General features: G+C 39.3%; 1 protein-coding gene across 6 annotated transcripts in view; it reads left to right on the top strand.

Moving 5' to 3' along the window:
* The window catches only part of STAT4 (signal transducer and activator of transcription 4), a 136,455-nt gene that overhangs the window by 26,066 nt on the left and 91,822 nt on the right, over positions 1-18,567 (top strand). For 2 of the 6 annotated variants that reach the window (XM_044936612.2, XM_025277680.3), the window contains exons 1-3: positions 5,217-5,370; positions 7,972-8,100; positions 9,367-9,511. In XM_044936612.2, coding sequence (XP_044792547.1) covers positions 7,973-8,100; positions 9,367-9,511 — 273 coding nt within the window. In that variant the 5' untranslated portion in view covers positions 5,217-5,370; position 7,972. The other 4 variants (XM_025277696.3, XM_044936605.2, XM_025277690.3 and 1 more) reach the window with 4 other exon arrangements.

Below are 18,567 nucleotides of genomic sequence, written 5' to 3'. Positions count from 1 at the left end.
AACAAACAAATGTTTATGTTCTTTGTATAAGAATTGGGGAGAAGGTGGAGGTGGCTTGTATCCCGTGGAGGGAAAAGTGACACCCCTTCTCTTCCTGTCTCACGGCCTCCAAAACAAACAGATCTCCTGAGCATAGCGGAAAAAACAGTCAGAAGAACAGACTGAATCCTCTCTGCCACCGACTTACAGATGTGAACCTGTTTACCTCACCTTACCTGTCTTCATCCCATCTCCATTTGAAACCCTGTCTGTACAACCAGGGGGAAGGGAAAATGGAGTTTATTAACCTAGTGACCTCCAAAGTTTCTTACAATCTGGCTATGTTTATTATTCTATTCACAACAGCTACTGAGCATTTTTCCTTATCTCATTCCTGACATTAGACCTTTGAATCTTCTCAGCGATTTTGTATGGGCTATGATATTGCCATTTTTATGGGTAGTTTGGAACTCAGAGGTTAGGTAGCTAATCCAACTTTGTACTGCTAGAAAGTGGCAAAATGAGTACTAGAATCTATATTTCAGGAAGTCTACAAGCTGTTATTTCCGTCTTAAGATGAGACGAAAGAAAACAAAACAAAACAGCAGTAGGGCTTATAAGAGGGCAGTTAGGGGACAATTTAAAGTGGAGAGAAATCTCTGAAGATCTTTGGGTTTGGGAAACTTTATGGGGATTTCACATTAGAATGCTTTTGTTTGATTTGCTTTGAATTGTTTTGGGGAAGGTTGGTTTGAGGTTTTCTGTTTTTGTTTTGTTTGTTTCTGACAAGGCGCTGATGAGGCCAAGGCCAGCATAGGGTCAAGAAATTGGGGACCTAGCTTTTTAGATTTAATTCAAAGAAAGAGAAGCAAGGGGGATATAAGGATACCCTTTCCTAGAAGCCTGGCTTAGTTTGTGAAATAGGAAAAGAACCAGAATTTAAGTGTATGTTTGAAACCAAGAGACTGTTCATTTGAGTGGAGATTCCGTCATGATCTAGAACTCTGGGTAACTGACTACAGTAGACAGGAGATGGTGCACGGAGCAAGGATTCCGAAAGTGTTGTCTGAGGACCCCTGGGAGTAGTCCTCCAGGGTAGCACTATTTCATAATAATACTGGTTTGCCTTTTCACTTTGTTGACATCTACATTGATAGCACCAAAGCCATGATGGGTAATCTTGGTGCCTTAGAATGAACCAAGGTACGGTGCCAAATTATCCTAGTATTCACTGCATTCTTCACCACCACACACTTCAGTTTTTATTTACTTATTTATGTATTGGCTGCGCTGGCTCTCTGTTGCTGTGCACAGGCTTTCTCTAGGTTTGGAGAGTGCGGGCTACTCTCCAGTTGTGCTGTGTAGGCTTCTCATAGTGGCGGCTTCTCTCGTTGTGGAGCACAGGCTATAGTTGGTTGCAGCCTGTGGGCTCAGTAATTGTGGTGCATGGGCTTAGTTGTTCTGTGGCATGTGGGATCTTCTTGGACCAGGGATCAAATCAGTGTCCCTTGTGTTGCAAGGAATATTCTTAACGACTGGACCACCGTGGAAGTCCCTAAATTTTTTTAAATGCCAGTGTGAGTTAAGAATTTACAAAAAAGTAGGAAAACATATTATTGTATTAAATCTCAGATCTTGAATCCATGTCTCTTTAATATTCTGTGTGATGAAATGGGACATACACATACTAATATACAATGGTCACTTCAAAGAAAAGAAATTATGTGATTCTTTAAGTTGTCCACCCACTGTCCTGGCCATTTTTACTTGAAAAAAATGACTGACTATGGCTATGAAGACTTGGGCATTTGGAAGACATTTTCCTGAAAACAAAGTGAGCTATCACTTCAAGGAAAACAGTTGGCAATATCTGTTGCCATTAACAAAACCGGAGCTTTTAAGCAAGTTTGGAAAACTTGTATCTGTCATCATGAATTTAACAGCTTTCTAATACTTAAAATGGGGCTTCCCTGGTGGCTCAGCAGTGAAGAATCTGCCTGCCAATGCAGGAGACAGGTGCTTGATCCTTGGGTCAAGGAGATACCTTGGAGAAGAAAATGGCAACCTACCCCAGTATTCTTGCCTGAGAAATCCCATGGACAGAGCAGACTGGTGGGCTACAGTCCTTGGTGTTGAAAAGAGTCAGACCCAACTTAGTGACTAAACAACAATACTTAAAACACTTTTCTAAAGAGATCAGTGGTGATGTTAACTACCGTGATTTTCTGTTATTGTATGTTGAAGTGTGTCAGCATTTGGAAGAGTTGTGTAATTCAGTGAACCAATATTTTCCAAACTGAACAATGTGTGATATTACAAAATTCTGAGTGTGTTAAGAGTTCAATTCAAAAAACAAGGTATACCAATGGACTTTAATGTAACAGTATATGTAAAGTTTGCTGATACAGCTTCACATTCCACAATACAACTAACTCTTAAGGAATTACCACTTGTTGAGTTTTGGTGTGGTACCAAAGAAGAATACCAATATTATCTGAAAAAGATTAAAATGTTCTTCCCTTTTCTAGTTACGTATCTATGTAAGTCCAGATTTTCTCCAGATACTTTAAGAAAAACAATATTTTGCAATAAATTAAATGTAGAAGTGGCTGTCTTTTCTCAAATCAGACATTAAAGAGATTTCTAAAAATGTAAATCAACGCCAATCTTCTATTTTGCCTGTCTGTTGGAAAATATGCTTGTTTTCCATTTTAAAATGTTTAGCACATAGTGGGTTTATGACTATAATTTTAAATGAATAGATGTTTTAACTTTCAGAGTTAATTTTGAGTACAATAATTAAAAACAAATACAGAATAGAAATACACAAAAATTCTTTGGGGTTGTCAACAATTTTTTTAAGAGTATAAAGGTGTCTTGAGACCAAACAGTTGGAATACCGCTGGGAGTATCCCAAGGTGAGGTTTTTAAGAGAAGGGAACAAACTCTCAGCTTTCTATAGCAGTCACTCAATAGTTGACTATAATGATGATAAAGACCCACAAAACCAATGTGACTAATGTTGTAAGGCAGGAAGTGAAAAGTGTTAAATGAGTGGGCTAGTTCTACACTGTCCAATATGGTAGCCACTAGCCACATGTGGCTATTAAGCACTTGAAATGTGGAGACTCCTAACTAAAATGGCAAGTACACACCAGACTTCAAAGATTTCGTATGAAGTAAGGAGTATTTTCTCTCAGTCTTCTTTTTTCTTTAAGTTTAAAAAATTGAAGTACAGTTGATTTACAATGTTGTGTTAGTTCCTGGTACCCAGCAAAGTGAATCAGTTTTGTATATAATATACATATATATGATATTAAATGTAGTTCCCTGTGCTATATAGTGGGATCTTTTGTATATTGAATGCTGTCTCTCATTAGTAACTTTTTATACTGATTATATGCTGAAATGTTAATATTCTATATGTATTGGGTTATTTACAGTATTAAAAGTAATTTAATTGTTACTTTTTCCTTTTCTAACATGGCTACTAGAAAAGTGAACATATGTTGCTTGCATTTTATTTCTCTTGGACAGCATTAGCTTGGACATGATCAGAATTCAGAGCAGGGAAAAGTTGCTTACAGGGTTGGAGTCATTGGTGAAATCTTCACTTGAGAAGGAGAGGATTTCAGTGAGTAGACAAGTTGGGGAAGAAACTGCAGCTGAAGGGAGCATCAGTACTAAAATATGAGAGGATAATCTAGAAAGCAGAGGAGACTGATCTACATCAGATCGTGGGCTCTCAGGGTGGGCCAGGAGGGTGGGGGAGAGAAGTTTCTGAAAGAGGTTAGGACCAAGTTGAACAGAACTTTGAGCGCCAAGAATTTGGACTTTTTCCTATAAGGCACTGTCCATGTCCCCTGAAGAAAACCAGGCTTTGCCCCATGGCTGCTGGAGCAGCCCAGATGAGGCACTTCCTTCAGGTGGGGACAGAGCAGCATAAGTTCCTGGAAACTGCCCAGTGAGCAAGCAACCAGGACCAGCTCTACCTGACAAATGAATTTAGATGATGACTTTGAATTTAGATGTTTGACTTTGGGGTTGATTGACTTGTTCTTTGTAAGTGAGGGAGAGGGGTGGTAAATTTAATCACATGATGATATCTCCTGAAAGAGGAGGAGAATCCTCTGTGATGCTGGCTAGCACCATTCTGTGAAGCAAGGCCTTTGACCTTGGCAGATCTCTCCAGGCATGTGCATAAACAGATTGAGTTGTTCTTTCTACCTCCTTTAGTCTATCGTCTGTTTTTGTTTTTGTGTCTTTATTTTCCTGAACTTTTGTAGAACTCTTACTGCATGTCAGGGGATGTTAACATCTGGCTCAGAGATGAAAAGAAAACAGCACTTAGGAGGTAGTTGAACCCCCCAGGTTCTTATCCAGTCTTCGCAGGTAAATCATTGAGTAACTCGGGTCACCTCTTTGGTCCCCGTGTCTCTCCAGATAGGAAAGAGGAGTCAGAACCAGATGAGGCCAAGGCTCCCTCCAGCTCTGGGGTTCTAGAACCAGTCCACCTCACAGAAGAAGAAACATATCCCCCTGCAATCAGACGTAGCTACTGGGTAGGGGAGGATGATTCTGGGCTGGTAAGGGCAGGTGTCCACCTGCGCAGGAGCTGGTCCCAGCCGCTTGGTGAGGTTCTCCTGCTGATGAGCAGACCCTGTTAGAATCCGCGCACAGTGAAGTCTTCCATTGGCTGTTTTCATCCTGGCGACCCACTCCTTTCATCCCTGGGGCTGGCTCCCACAGTGGTGAGTAGAGTCTGTAGGGAGGAAGCCGGGAAGCCAGGAATTTAGGTCGGGGCAAGTAAGTCTGCGCTTCCCTGATAGTTCAGTCGGTAAAGAATCTGCTGGCAATGAGGGAGACCTGGGTTCGATCCCTGGGTTGGGACGATCCCCTGGAAGAGGGCATGGCAATCCACTCCAGTAGTTCTTGCCTGGAGAATCCTCCTGGCCGGCTACAGTCCATGGATGGGGTCGCAAAGAGTCGGACACGACTGAGCGACTAAGCGCGGCACAAGTAAGTCTGCAGGGGCTCTCAGTCTGGGGAAACCGGAAGAAAAAGAGTGTGGCCCCCACCCACCCGCTTCTTCCTGACCCCCTCGGGCCACAGGGAGTGGCTGGAGTGATTGATGGGGATGAGGAGAGGGCGCCCCGCGTGGTGGCTTCAACCTGTTTCTGCTCTTTAGCATTTCTAGAATAGGCAGTGGGTGGGAACGACCCTAGTAAAGTACCGGAGGTTCTAACACTGACGCACAGGAAAGCCTCAAGTAGGAGGAGAAATGCAAATCCTCTCTGACGGAGGCGTCAGCGGCTAGGTCCTGGGGGACCGCGCTGGGCGATTCCGACCCAGGACTTGAGCACCGCCTGGGACGCGGGCAGAGGGAGCCAGGTAAGGCGGCAGACAGCACCTTGGCGTGGCTTCTCTGGAGGAGGGCGGGCCAGGACGTGGTTCTGCAGGACGCTGCTGAGGTTTTGCCGCGCCCGTGCTGTGTTGACAGTTACTTCACGGTAATCTAGCTGAGGAAGAGTAGTTTTAGAAACAAGCGGTCGACTCCATGATTCAAAGGTTCGCGGTGGCGCGGGTCTCTCCGCGCAAGACCCGGGCACTCTGCCCGGGAGACTGTGAACTTGGGTGGGTGCGACCGCTGTGGCTGCAGCGGGGGTGTGTCCGCGCCTAGTGTGGCCCCCGCTTCACTTTCTTAGCCAGCGGCTCTTAACTCTCATGCCTGGCATTAGATTGCTGGCCTGGGTTTCAGCCAGAAGCCCGCGACGGAGGTAGCCAGTGATTGAGGCTTTGATAAGAGCAGTGATGTTTTAGGGTAAGTCGCCCCCTTTTCACAGAACCCCAAAGCGGCAGCGTTAGCCCCCAGGCGGTAGGACAAAACGCCTGTTTATCAGGCTTCTTCTAGGGCCAGGCATTCAAAGAGACTAGGCAGGCACTCAGTCTTCAAAAGAAATGCTGGGTAGTTTTCTTGGGATGGGAACAATTAGCCCTTAGAGAGTGAAGGTGTTTTTAGGTCCTTTAAAGGCATTATTAGAGGCTGCAACAGAAAAGAGTGTCCTGAGTCTATAAACCTGTCTTTCCCCCGTTCAGCCTTGTGTTCATCTCTCTGGAGGGTGGACTCAGATCCTAGGAGTGATCTATCTAACTTTAGGATGGGTTCAGTCCAGTTAATTCTTAGTTAGAAAATAGATTTTCATCCAGATCATAGCAGAGATTGAACAATAGTAGCAGTTACAATTATAATGCTATTCTCAGCACCTGTTCTTTTGTCATTCGCTAGAATAAACTGATTGAGCAGAGACATGGGGATAGTAGCATGGCAACACATGTTGCAATTTTGAGAGGAATATGTATACACCCAACGTCAGGAAAGACAACCATGTGTAGTGTCAGGAGACCTCAGGTTGTTCTTTAGGAGCTGTGTGTCTTGGGCAAGAGTCATTTTGCTTTTGTGTCCCTCAGATTTTTTTTTCTTTTCATTTTAAAGCCAGAATAATACTAGCCACCTGTGCTATTTACAGCATCCAGAGACCCACTCATTCTTCTCTTAATGAGTACTTACTGAGCACTTTCACCTAGGATTATATGTATAAATATAAAGTGATAGGAAAGTGAAAAAATTTTTGTCCAGTCACTTTCTTTTAGCAAAACATTGGCATTAATCTTTTTTTAAATACAAAAGGTGCTCCTGAAATGGTTCCCTTTGAAACCTGCGAAATTTATCATCATAATGTTCTGTAAGCAAAAGGAAATCTTAATATACCTACAGGGTAAGTTGAAACACCATTGTGATTGATCACATAAAAGGTTTCTTTGTTTGATCTAGAATTAGTGACAAAACAATAAAGAATTTGACTTTGGGGAAAATAAAATACTGTAATTTCAAGGAGAGATGTCATATTCATTTCCTTGAGTTAAGAAATACGTCTAAAGCTTCTAAATTGGACAGAATGGGGTTATGTTGGGGAAACACATACTTTTGTTTTATGACACACCACCAACTGCATATCAAGTGGTTTCTTCTTCAGTATGTTGAGGGTTTAACCACTGTCAGATACACATCAGAGACTGATTACAAGTAGACTTTAAAAGCTTTGCCCAGCAATAGTTGATCATTCCAGAGAGAAATGAAAGTATTTCTTTGTTCAGAGGTATTTTGAACTGAAAGAAAAGCCCACATGAAACTCTTCATATAGGTAAGACTGAGACTAGAAGTCTAAGAATATGACTGACTCTAGAAGCCAGACAAATCTGAAATAAAAAGAGATTGGACAGTTTTATATAAAAGAAGCTTTTGTTGGGTAGTCCTCACATCAGGTGTCCCTGGTGGCTCAGATCGTGAAGAATCCACCTGAAATGCGGGAGACCCGGGTTCGGTTCCTGGTTTGGGAAGATCCCCTGGAGAAGAGAATGGCAACATACTCCAGTATTCCTGCCTGGAGAATTCCATGAACAGAAGAGACTGGTGGTCTACAGTCTATGGAGTCACAAAAAGTCGGAAAGACTGAGCGACTGATGCAGCACATATAAAGCCTTAAGAGAATCTTAGGAGATATAGTTTAGTTTGTTGTTTGCCTTCAAGTTGCTCAAGGTCTAATTAATAGTGAGAGGGAGCACAGACTAGGGAAGGAGATTGTTGAGAATACACACATCTGTGTAGACAGATGTGAGGGGTTTTGAGGGGGAATGAAAGCTTTCTAGAGAAGGTGGATCTGGCATTTCTTTTAGAACAAATAAAAATATGGCTCTGGGTAGAAAAAGAATCCTTTTTCCTTCCTTAGGAATGCCTTAGGAAAAAGTTCAGAACTGCATTATCTTTGGATTGAAAACATTTTCTTGTTTCTGAGTGACTATAAAATAATTTTTTTTTCTCTAGTTACTTAATGGATAACATTGTCTTTGTCTGAAATCCAAAAATGGAAAAGAAATATGTACCATACTTGTTAATTAACATTATTTTTAAGTTCTATTTTTTCCTCTTTATAGCATGTCTCAGTGGAATCAAGTCCAACAGTTAGAAATAAAATTTTTGGAGCAAGTTGATCAATTCTATGATGACAACTTTCCTATGGAAATTCGGCATCTGCTGGCCCAGTGGATTGAAAATCAGGACTGGTAGGATCAAATGTTATTGTATTTTCCCTAGAGGACTTACACATGGACTTACTCTATGGTCCACTTTTAACTCAGTAGATACATTCTTTTCAGGTACAGAACTTTCTTTGAGGCTTTGGAAAGCTTCCTTAAGGGAGAAGAATCATTGTCCTTTCTGGTTTCATCCATTGTAGATTAAACCTTTATGGTTCTAGTGCTTTGTTTTTATAAGCCAACCCCCAGTGATTTTCTAAGTATTAAAAAGCCAAGAAGTAAGTCTATTGTTTATATCAATTCTCCACCATAGACTCAATAAAATAAACATTTTTTCTTAATATGTTTTACAAACATTTTTGGAAGCTCCAGTCACCTTATACAATTTTTTTTTTTTTGCTTTTGTCTTCTTAAAATTTTTACTGTGATAAAATATGCATAACATAAAATTTACCATTTTAACATTTGTTAGGTGTTCAGCTTAGTGGCCTTAAGCATACTCACATTGTTGCACATCCATCACCACCATCCATCTCCAGAACTTTTTCAGCTTAAAACTGAACTGAAACTGTGTCCTCATTAAATAATAACCCCTCATTCTTTCCACCCCAGCCCCTGGCAACCACTGTTTTCTATCTCTTAATTTAACTAGCCTAGGTACTTCATATAAGTGTAGTCATACCAAATTAGTTATTTTGTGACCAACATTTTATGTAGCATATTCTTTCAAGGTTCATTCATATAGCATGTATCAGAATTTCCTTCCTTTTTAAGGTTGAATAATATTTTGTTTATGCATATACTACATTTCTATATTCATCCTTCAATGAACATTTGAGTGATTTCTTCTTTCAGCTATTGTGAATAAAGCTGATTTAAATGTTGATGTACAAATTATCTACTCAAGTCCCTGCTTCAGTTCTTTTGAGTATCTACCCAGAAGTGGAATTGTATGTAATTTTATCTTTATAATTTGAGGAATCTCCATACTGTTTTCTACACTGGCTGTACAGTTTTCCACTGCCATTGGCAATATACAAGGAGGTTCCAGTTTAACATCCTCACCAAAACTTATCTTGTGTTTTCGATAATAGCCATCCAAATAGGTGTGAAGTGGTATCTCCTGGTTTGATTTGCATTTCCTTAATGATTAGTGGTGTTGAATATACTGTCATGTGTATACAATTTAATTTTTAAAACCATTAAATGCTTATCACTTTAAAATGATTATGGTAAAAAGTAGGCATTTTTATAAGTTGTTTCCTGCTGTGTAATAACATTTTTGTTTTTTAGGGAGGCAGCATCTAACAATGAAACTATGGCAACAATTCTTCTTCAAAACTTGTTAATACAACTGGATGAACAGTTAGGCCGTGTTTCCAAAGAGAAAAACCTACTTTTAATTCACAATCTGAAAAGAATTAGGAAAGTCCTTCAGGTGAGAATGCATTCTACTTTTTCAAAATATTTGTCTTTATAAGTCTTAAATTCAATTTAAAAAAATGTAGTCTTATTGTATTTCTGTATCAGATTTAAAAGTGAAAAAGCTGAATTCTCTTATGACTTTACCTTTTGTGCTCAATTTTATTTCATTACCTAACGTTTCTTTTTCACCAACTTTTGAATCTTAAGATGCCCACAAAGGGGAGAGTATGATTTGCATGTGACTGTTTACTAGTTATGATCAAATTGATGAGAGTCTGGGACAGGGATCTGAAAGATGCTCATTTCACAGCTGTCCCTCCAAACCTTTCTTGCCTGTGTCTTGTATGTAACAAATCAGAGTTGGTATTGTTCTCATTCATAGGTGGAGGAATTATGGTCGTATGTCTTCTTCCAGATTTGGTTCAAACTTCACCTTCGAAAGCATTCTTTGGTGTCCTGTAGCTTCCCATTCCAAAAGTTCATCCAAGCTTCCCTTTCCAAAAGTTCATTCCAAAAGTTCACAAAGGTGTTCCCATAACTGCAACTCATCTGTACTGTAGCATTTAGTGTGTTCTACATTAGTGTTACTTCTGCATTTCTTCTCCCTCAAATTGTGGGTTACTTAAGGCAAGGACTTTAACATTCAGTTTTGAATTCTCAGTGACCACCACAAAGTTGGACATATGGTAGATGCGTAATATTCATTGATTAAACAGATGAATGAATAAGTGAAACAAGGTTCTAAAGAATTAAGAGCAGGCTATTATTGACCTAAATGCAGAGATGCTAATGAAGCAAACTCTGAACATGGACTGCTCTAATATTTACAAAGTGCTTATACAACATATTAGAGAACATGAAATATACATGTACCATTTCTTAGTGATACATCTTTAGAACCTCAGACTTAACAATGAATGCATTTTTAGAAGACGTTTCCTAGACTATAATAGAAATGTTCTTGATATTGCTAACATCTGTGAGAGGGAAATAGATATTAATTTTGTATTGTTGTTTGGATTGCTGTTTTTTAAATTGTTAATGTTTTATTGTTGTTAGGATTGGATTTTTTTTTCATTGTCTTTTTACTGTTATCTTTGCCTTTGTAATCCCCTACAAATTTGCAAGAGACTTGGCCGGGGTAGGAAATGAACTTGTTGCCAGCAAAACAGAGTTTTTCACAGTGTAAAGCAAACTATCTCTTCCAGAGATAAGACATTTAATCTTGGCTTCATTTGCTATTGTTCTAATCAATGGACGTAAAACAGGGGTTTGGCATACTGGTAGCCACAAGTCAAATGTGGCTGTTGCCTGTGCTTGTATGGTCCGTGACAAAGAGTGGTTTTGCATTTTTAAGTGTTTAAAAAAGTAAAAGTAAAATAAATAAGTTTGTGACATGAAAATTATAGGAAATTCAAATTTCTGTATTTTAGTGAAATGTAGCTTACTTAATTAGTTATGTATTGACTCTGGCTGCCTTTGCACTGCACTGGCACAGTTGAGTAGTTGTGACAAAGACTGTATGGACCAACAGCCTAAATTAAAAATGTGTGTATGTGTATATGTGTGTGTGTCTGTATTAAGCACACTTATCTGGCCCTTTATAGGAAAGTTTGCTGACCCTTGGTCTTTGCTAGAGGGACATAGATGGATAAAATGGGTGATTCATGGTCTTTGGAAATTCTGAGTCTCAAAATGTGACCTTGGGCAAGTCACTTAATTTTTCTAAATTCTTATATCTTTTCATGTAAATGAGGATAATTATTTGGGATTATAAGAAAAACTGGAGCTTTTATTCTGGCAAAAAAAAAAAATAGGCTTTCAAAAATGGATCTTCTTATTGATAGAGAAAACAGCAGGATCTTCTTAGTGTTATTGAAGAGTAAGTGTCCAACCCATCATTTTTCTGAGTGGGGATAAGATTGTGAGGGAGCCCAAGAACCTGCGGTAATTCCAGTCCCATTTCAGCTCAAGCACAAACGTCTCTGCTTATGTCACAGACCTTGCAGCATCTTGTCTCTATTCACCTTTTCAATAAACTGCCCCAAGCTCCTCCACATTCCTGCCCTAGAAACCATAGATCTACTCCTTGTTCCTGAGCACAGCAAGCTCGCTCTTGAATGACTCTGAGCCTTTGTCCGTGACAATGTGGTGGCGAGGAACGCTCTGCCATCTCTCTTCTTCCAGTCCAGCTCCCAGCCATTCCTAGAGGACCTGTGAAGGCCCCAGGGCAGCAAGGGAACCTTCACCTGTACTTTACCCCTTTTTCTCATTCCCCAGGGAGCACGGGCCGTAAGATAACCAGCCTCTCATCTGTGGGGGATGTATCCAAGAAGGTCACAAGCTCTTTGAAAGTAAAAATTTGAGCTCCTTTTGTGACCTTCCTTTTCCCTCCAGTACCCAGTGTGGTACTAGAAGCAAACTAGAAACTACTACAGACTAGAAACTCCAAAAATAGTTTGATTGGTTAGGGTATTTTGAATAGACAAAACCACTTGCTTTTCCTTTGACTTATAAACTATACTTATTGATATTTGTATTAATTCATAACAATAGAAAATAGTGATAAAGAACATCATCAATTAAGACAAATCTTTTTGGTAAAGCAAGATCCCCTCCCCCAAAATGAAGGAGGAAAAAAAAACCAAAAAACCTGCTGCTGAAAGAATATTGACACTATGTTTATCTGGTTTGAACATTTTCATCCTATGGGATTTTAAATGCAATCTGTTTTAACTTTTATAGCATAAAAGATCCAACAACATGGTCCCAGGGGAACTAAGCAGGTGTAAGGTAAATTTATTTTAGCGATTGTCAGAGCAACTGAGGTCTCCAGTTCCAATATTTTAATTTACCATTTATATCCCACCTACTTCTGATAAAAATTTGGGATGGCTTGTTATAAAAGACAAATTAAACAAAACCACTGAACCAAGAGTCAAGGCAGCCTCTGAGCTGGAAGCAGTGAACACTGATGTCCAGGTTACCTTAGTCCTTTTAAGGGGAGGCAGCCTCAGATCAAGGTCAGGAGGTAGGCCTGTATTGGGTTGAATCCTGGTTCTATGACTTGCTTGCTGTGTGGCCCAGGGCAAAATGATCACATTCTAGGGCCTCAGTTTCCTCAGCAGTATGAGTGGAATCACAGTGGTATTGACCCCACAAGGATGTTAGGAGCATTAAAAAAATTGTAGAACATGTAGTAAGGACTGTGTCAGGATTTTATAAAAATAAATATCTGGCCCAGATATTTCAAGAATGCTTCACTCTGTTCTTGGGGCTTATTTTTTAAACTAATAGAATTTCTTTTTTAGAGCAGTTTTAGGTTTAAGGAAAATTGAATAGAAAGTAGAGTTCTATATATGCTCTCTCTCCACCTGCCTCTCCCTACTTTCTCTTATTATCTGGCAATTTTCTGTACTTTGTTTCAGTTGATGAACCTATTGTAGTACATTGTTACTAAAGTCCAAGATTGCATTAGCATTTAGTCTCTGTGGTGTACAGTTCTGTAGGTTTTGGCAAGTGCATGATGTGTTGGATCTGCTATTTCAGTTTCACTGCCCTAAAGATTTCCTCTGCTCTGCCAATTTATTCTTCCCTCCCTCCCCACGCCCCAGCCCCTGGCAATGACTAATCTTTTTACTCTATAGTTCCACCTTTTTCAGAATGTCATATAGTTGAAATCATACAGTATGTAGACTTTTCAGATTGACTTTCCTCACTTTATTAATATGTTTTAAATTTCCTCTGTGGCTTTTTGTAGCTTGGTAGCTTTTTTAAAATTGCTGAATGATAATTCCTTTTTATGGAGGTACTACAGTATGTTTATATGTGTTGGGGAATTATAAACAAAATTCATATTAATATTTATGCGCAGGTTTTTGTGCGTTGAGTTTTTAACATATTTTTAGCACCTTGGAGTTTGATTATTGGATCTTTGTTCTTCGATTTTCAATTGAAAATCTCTTTTGTTTATTCATCTTCCTGTCTGGGTCTTAGTCTGTTCTGGATGTTATAACAAAATACAATTGATTGAGTAAATTTTACATAAAAAACATTTATTTTTCACAGTTCTGGATAGGAAGCCCAAGATCAAGGTGCTGGCATGTTCAGTGTCTGATTCAGCTTTACTGTAACCTCATAAGGAAGCTAAGTTCTCTCTTAAAAGAATGCTAATCCCATTCAAGAGACCTCTGCCCTTACGATCTAATCATTTATCAGAGGCTCTACCTCCAAATACCATCACTTTAAGGGGTAGGGTTACAGCATATGAATTGGGGAGGCACAAACATTTAGCCTCCAGCAACCTTTTACTGTCTCTTTTCCTCAGATAAAATGACTTTAAAATAATTAAAATGGTGCATATTCATAATATTAAAAATTGAAGCAATATAAAATATGCAAAGAAAATATGAAATAATACAAAATCTACTGCTAAGATATAATCATATTAATATGTTGTAAACATCATTCCTAACATCGCTCTCTCTCTCATTCCATATATGTGTATATATATATATATATGGATGGATAGTAGAGCAGGCTACTTTTGACATTTTATACTCAGTTGCTATCAGTATCTTTGTAGCCTCCTGTTTCCCCACGCCCAGTTCCTCTCTGCTCTCTCCACACTCGCAGTAATCACTAATCTAAATTTTGCATTTATCAGTCTCTTTCTTTTTGTTACAGTTTACCATATATTGGCATCTTTAGAGGATATATAGGTTTGCAAGTTACCAAATACCACTTAAATAGGATCATATTTTTTATCCTATTCACATAAATAGGATCACATATTTATTCTTCATGACTTTTCTTCGTGCAACATAACTCCTGAGATTCACCCATGTTGATGTATATAGCAGTAGTTCATTCATTTTCATTGCTACATAGTATTCCATCATGTGACTATGTCATAGCTTATTTATTTTACTGTTGATGGGCACTTGGGTTATTTCTGTATTTCTTTGCTATTTCAGACACTGTGGTCTGAATATCCTTGTGTGTGCCCCTTGGTGCATGTAGTTCTCTGAGACATAGACCTAGGAGTGAAACAATGAATCTTGGGTTATGTATATCTTTAATTGTACTAGATCATGCCAAAATTGTTTTCCAAAAATAGTTATACAAGTTTACATTCTCCCAGTAGAGTAAGAATTCTGGTGTTCTTGTCCATACTTGTAGTGGACACAGGCGTGCATGAATGCATAGTTGCTAAGTCATGCCCAGTGACTCTTTTAAACCCCATGGACTGTAGCCCTCCAGACTCCTCTGTCCATGGGATTTCCCAGGCAAGAATATTGAAGTAGGTTGCCATTTCCTCCTCCAAGTGATATTTCTGACCCAGGGATTGAACCTGCATCTCCTTTGTCTCTTGTGCTTCTTGCATTGGCAGGCGGAGTCTTTACCACTGAGCCACCTGGGAAGCCCAATGGACATATATCATGTACCAATCTGGTTCTATATCCATCTAATTTCTTCAGTTTAGTTTATTCTTTGTCTAACTTCTTTATTCAAATACTTAATTTCCAGCCTTTTTTTCCTTATACATGAATTTAACACTATATGTTTTTGAGTGAGAGAAATGTTCTATATACTTTAGTATGGAGTGCTCTTGTTTATATCTAATCTAAATGTTTCATTAGTCCAATTTTGACTTCTATTTCTAGCTAGCTAAACTTAAAAATGGTCTCACTAAAAATACATAAAAATGCTAGATAAAATGTAACAGACTTTAAATGCATAGATACATTTATCACAAATTAAGGCAAGTTATAGAACCAAAAGGGCTTCCCCAGTGGCTCAATGGTAAAGAATCTGCCTGCACTGCAGGAGAAGCGGGTTTGACCCCTGAGTCAGAAAGATCCTCTGGAGGAGGGCACAACAACCCACTCCAGTATTCTTGCCTGGAGAATCCCATGGGCAGAGGATCCCAGTGGGCTACAATCCATAGGGTCGCAAAGAGTCAGACATGACTGAAGCAACTGAGCATGCACACATACACATGGAACCAAAAAAGTTTTTAACTATAAAACAGATCTGTGAGCAGGACCTGAACTGGTGGCTGTCATATATCCTGTCATTTATCCATGTGCATGCATGGTAAGTAACTTCAGTCGTGCCTGACTCTTAGTGACACTTTGAACTGTAGGCCGCCAGGCTCCTCTGTCCATGGGACTCTCCAAGCAAGAATACTGGAGTGGGTTGTCATGCCTTCCTTCAGGGGAATCTTCCCAACCCAATGATCGAACTCGAGTCTCTTATGTCTCCTGCATTAGCAAGCAGGTTCTTTGCTACTAGCACCACCTGGGAAGCCCATCATATATCCTTTAGTTCAGTTCAGTTGCTCAGTCAGTGTCCGACTCTTTGTGACCCCATGAATTGCAGCACGCCAGGCCTCCCTGTCCATCACCAACTCCTGGAGTTCACTCAAACTCACGTCCATCGAGTCAGTGATGCCATCCAGCCATCTCATCCTCTGTCGTCCCCTTCTCCTCCTGCCCCCAATCCCTCCCAGCATCAGAGTCTTTTCCAATGAGTCAACTCTTTGCATGACATGGCCAAAGTACTGGAGTTTCAGCTTTAGCATCAGTCCTTCCAAAGAACAGCCAGGACTGATCTCCTTCAGAATGGACTGGTTGGATCTACTTGCAGTCCAAGGGACTCTCAAGAGTCTTCTCCAATAGCACAGTTCAAAAGCATCAATTCTTCAGCCCTCAGCTTTCTTCACAGTCCAACTCTCACATCCATACATGACCACTGGAAAAACTATAGCCTTGACTAGACGGACCTTTGTTGGCAAAGTAATGTCTCTGCTTTTCAATATGCTATCTAGGCTGGTCATAACTTTGCTTCCAAGGAGTAAGCGTCTTTTAATTTCATGCCTGCAGTCACCATCTGCAGTGATTTTGGAGCCCCCAAAAATAAAGTCTGAGACTCTTTCCACTATTTCCCCATCTATTTGCCATGAAGTGATGGGACCAGATGCCATGATCTTAGTTTTCTGAATGTTGAGCTTTAAGCCAACTTTTTCACTCTCCTCTTTTCACTTTCCTCAAGAGGCTTTTGAGTTCCTCTTCACTTTCTGCCATAAGGGTGGTGTCATCTGCATATCTGAGGTTATTGATATTTCTCCTGGCAATCTTGATTCCAGCTTGTGCTTCTTCCAGCCCAGCGTTTCTCATGATGTGTTCTGCATAGAAGTTAAATAAGCAGGGTGACAATATACAGCCTTGACGTACTCCTTTTCCTATTTGGAATCAGTCTGTTGTTCCATGTCCAGTTCTAACTGTTGCTTCCTGACCTGCATATAGGTTTCTCAAGAGGCAGGTCTAGAAATACAGGCTCCAAGCATAGTAAATCAAAAGAAAGTATAGGACACCAGAGAGAAAGAAAAGATCCTGAAAGGAGCAATAGAGCCCAAATATATTACCTACTTAGAAATGAGAAAAACTGAAAGCCAAATTTAAGAGTATCACGTGAGATAAGAGTGTAATATCTTCACAGCACTAGAATACAATATCCAGAAACTTAGAATTCTATACCCAGCTCAATTATTATGCAAAATTAAAAGTTTTGTATAATACTATACAAAATCTACAATGGTATGCTCACAGAAGGAATTACTAAAGGAAATCAGACTCAGATGATAAGCACACATGATAAAATTTCAAAAGTGTCACTGCAAAAAAGTAAAAATAGAGTACATGAAAGGTTGAAAATGTGCAATAATATATCAGAAAAAACTATTTACTGTGTGGATCAAACTTAGCAGTTTAAGACAAATTGTAGTTTTTACAAGGATGTATCTAAAACATGAAGTAAAATAGTGATAAGATCAAAGACGTGAGCCTGGGTTGCCTTGTATAGAATCTTGTGGGCCCTGGTCAAGATCTGAGTCTTATTCTGAGTGTGATGAGGAGCCATTGAGAGGTTTGGGCAAAGGTGTGACATGAACTGATTTCTGTTTTTCAAAGCTTACTCTGATTTTTAAATGAAGTGTAGTTAGTCAAGAAAGAATCAGGGCAACCTGTTAGAAAATCGCATTGATTTTTGAAAGTGGTATACTGAGTCAATCTTTTCTATTATTGGGGTTTATCAACACTTAAACTTCTAGAAGTTTTTGCTTTGTGTATTTGTTACTACGTTGTGAGGAGCATAAGTACAAAATAATATTGGTGAATTCAACTTTTAAAAATTCATATAAAATATCCTCTTTGACCTGTTTATTATATTTGCATTTTGAAATTTTATTGTGTGGCTTTCTTTTTGTTACTGTTTGCTAATAGGCAAATGACTGTATCTTTCCATTTTCATACTTTGTCACTTTGTACTGAGTATTTTATAAATATCACATAGCCAATCTTATTATCTGGTCAACAAATATTAGACAAGTTCTTATTATATTATCAGTTACATCTTAGCACTAGGAATATAATTGGAGGAAGTCATGAAGTTTACAGTCTAAAAAATTCACACCTCCTATGTTTTGTTTTTAACTTATAGGACCCTCAATGGCTGTCCATCACAAATTAGTATCAGGAAGTAAGGGGAAACAGACAATAGCAAACTTGTCTGATTTAAAAAAAAAACAAAAACCTCCATTAGAAGGCTGAGTTCAGGTTTTGGTGATAACTCTGTGGTTAGTAGTCCCATCACCTACAGAACATTTTTCACCCACCAGGGTAATGAGTCTGTTAGTGAGAGTTTTAGACCCTATGTGTGAGGGGGCACGAGCAAGTGCAAACCACACCTAACATGTTCTATTCTCTGCAATCTCGTGGTCTCTTTGTCAGAGGTGTTTGGATTTGCCTGAACAAAAATACATGTTGGGGTTGAAATGTCCTCTAAAGTTGGGTAAACCGTGGTTCCTTCTGGTCCAGTCTGTAAAAATCCTACTGTTGGTTCTGAGTATCGAGCAAAGTGAGATTTTTAACATGACAAGGTGGAAGATTAGAAGCACATTTTGCAATATAATGGAGAAAAAAGTTTGGTTTTTTTTTCAACTGTTGAGTGGCTCTGAATCTACCAGATGGTCTCTAACTTGTGCTGTTTTCTTAGTTCACTCCTCTT

Source organism: Bubalus bubalis, chromosome 2 (genome assembly GCF_019923935.1).
Source record: "Bubalus bubalis isolate 160015118507 breed Murrah chromosome 2, NDDB_SH_1, whole genome shotgun sequence".
NCBI lineage: Eukaryota > Metazoa > Chordata > Mammalia > Artiodactyla > Bovidae > Bubalus > Bubalus bubalis.
This window is presented reverse-complemented; position numbering and strand designations above follow the sequence as displayed.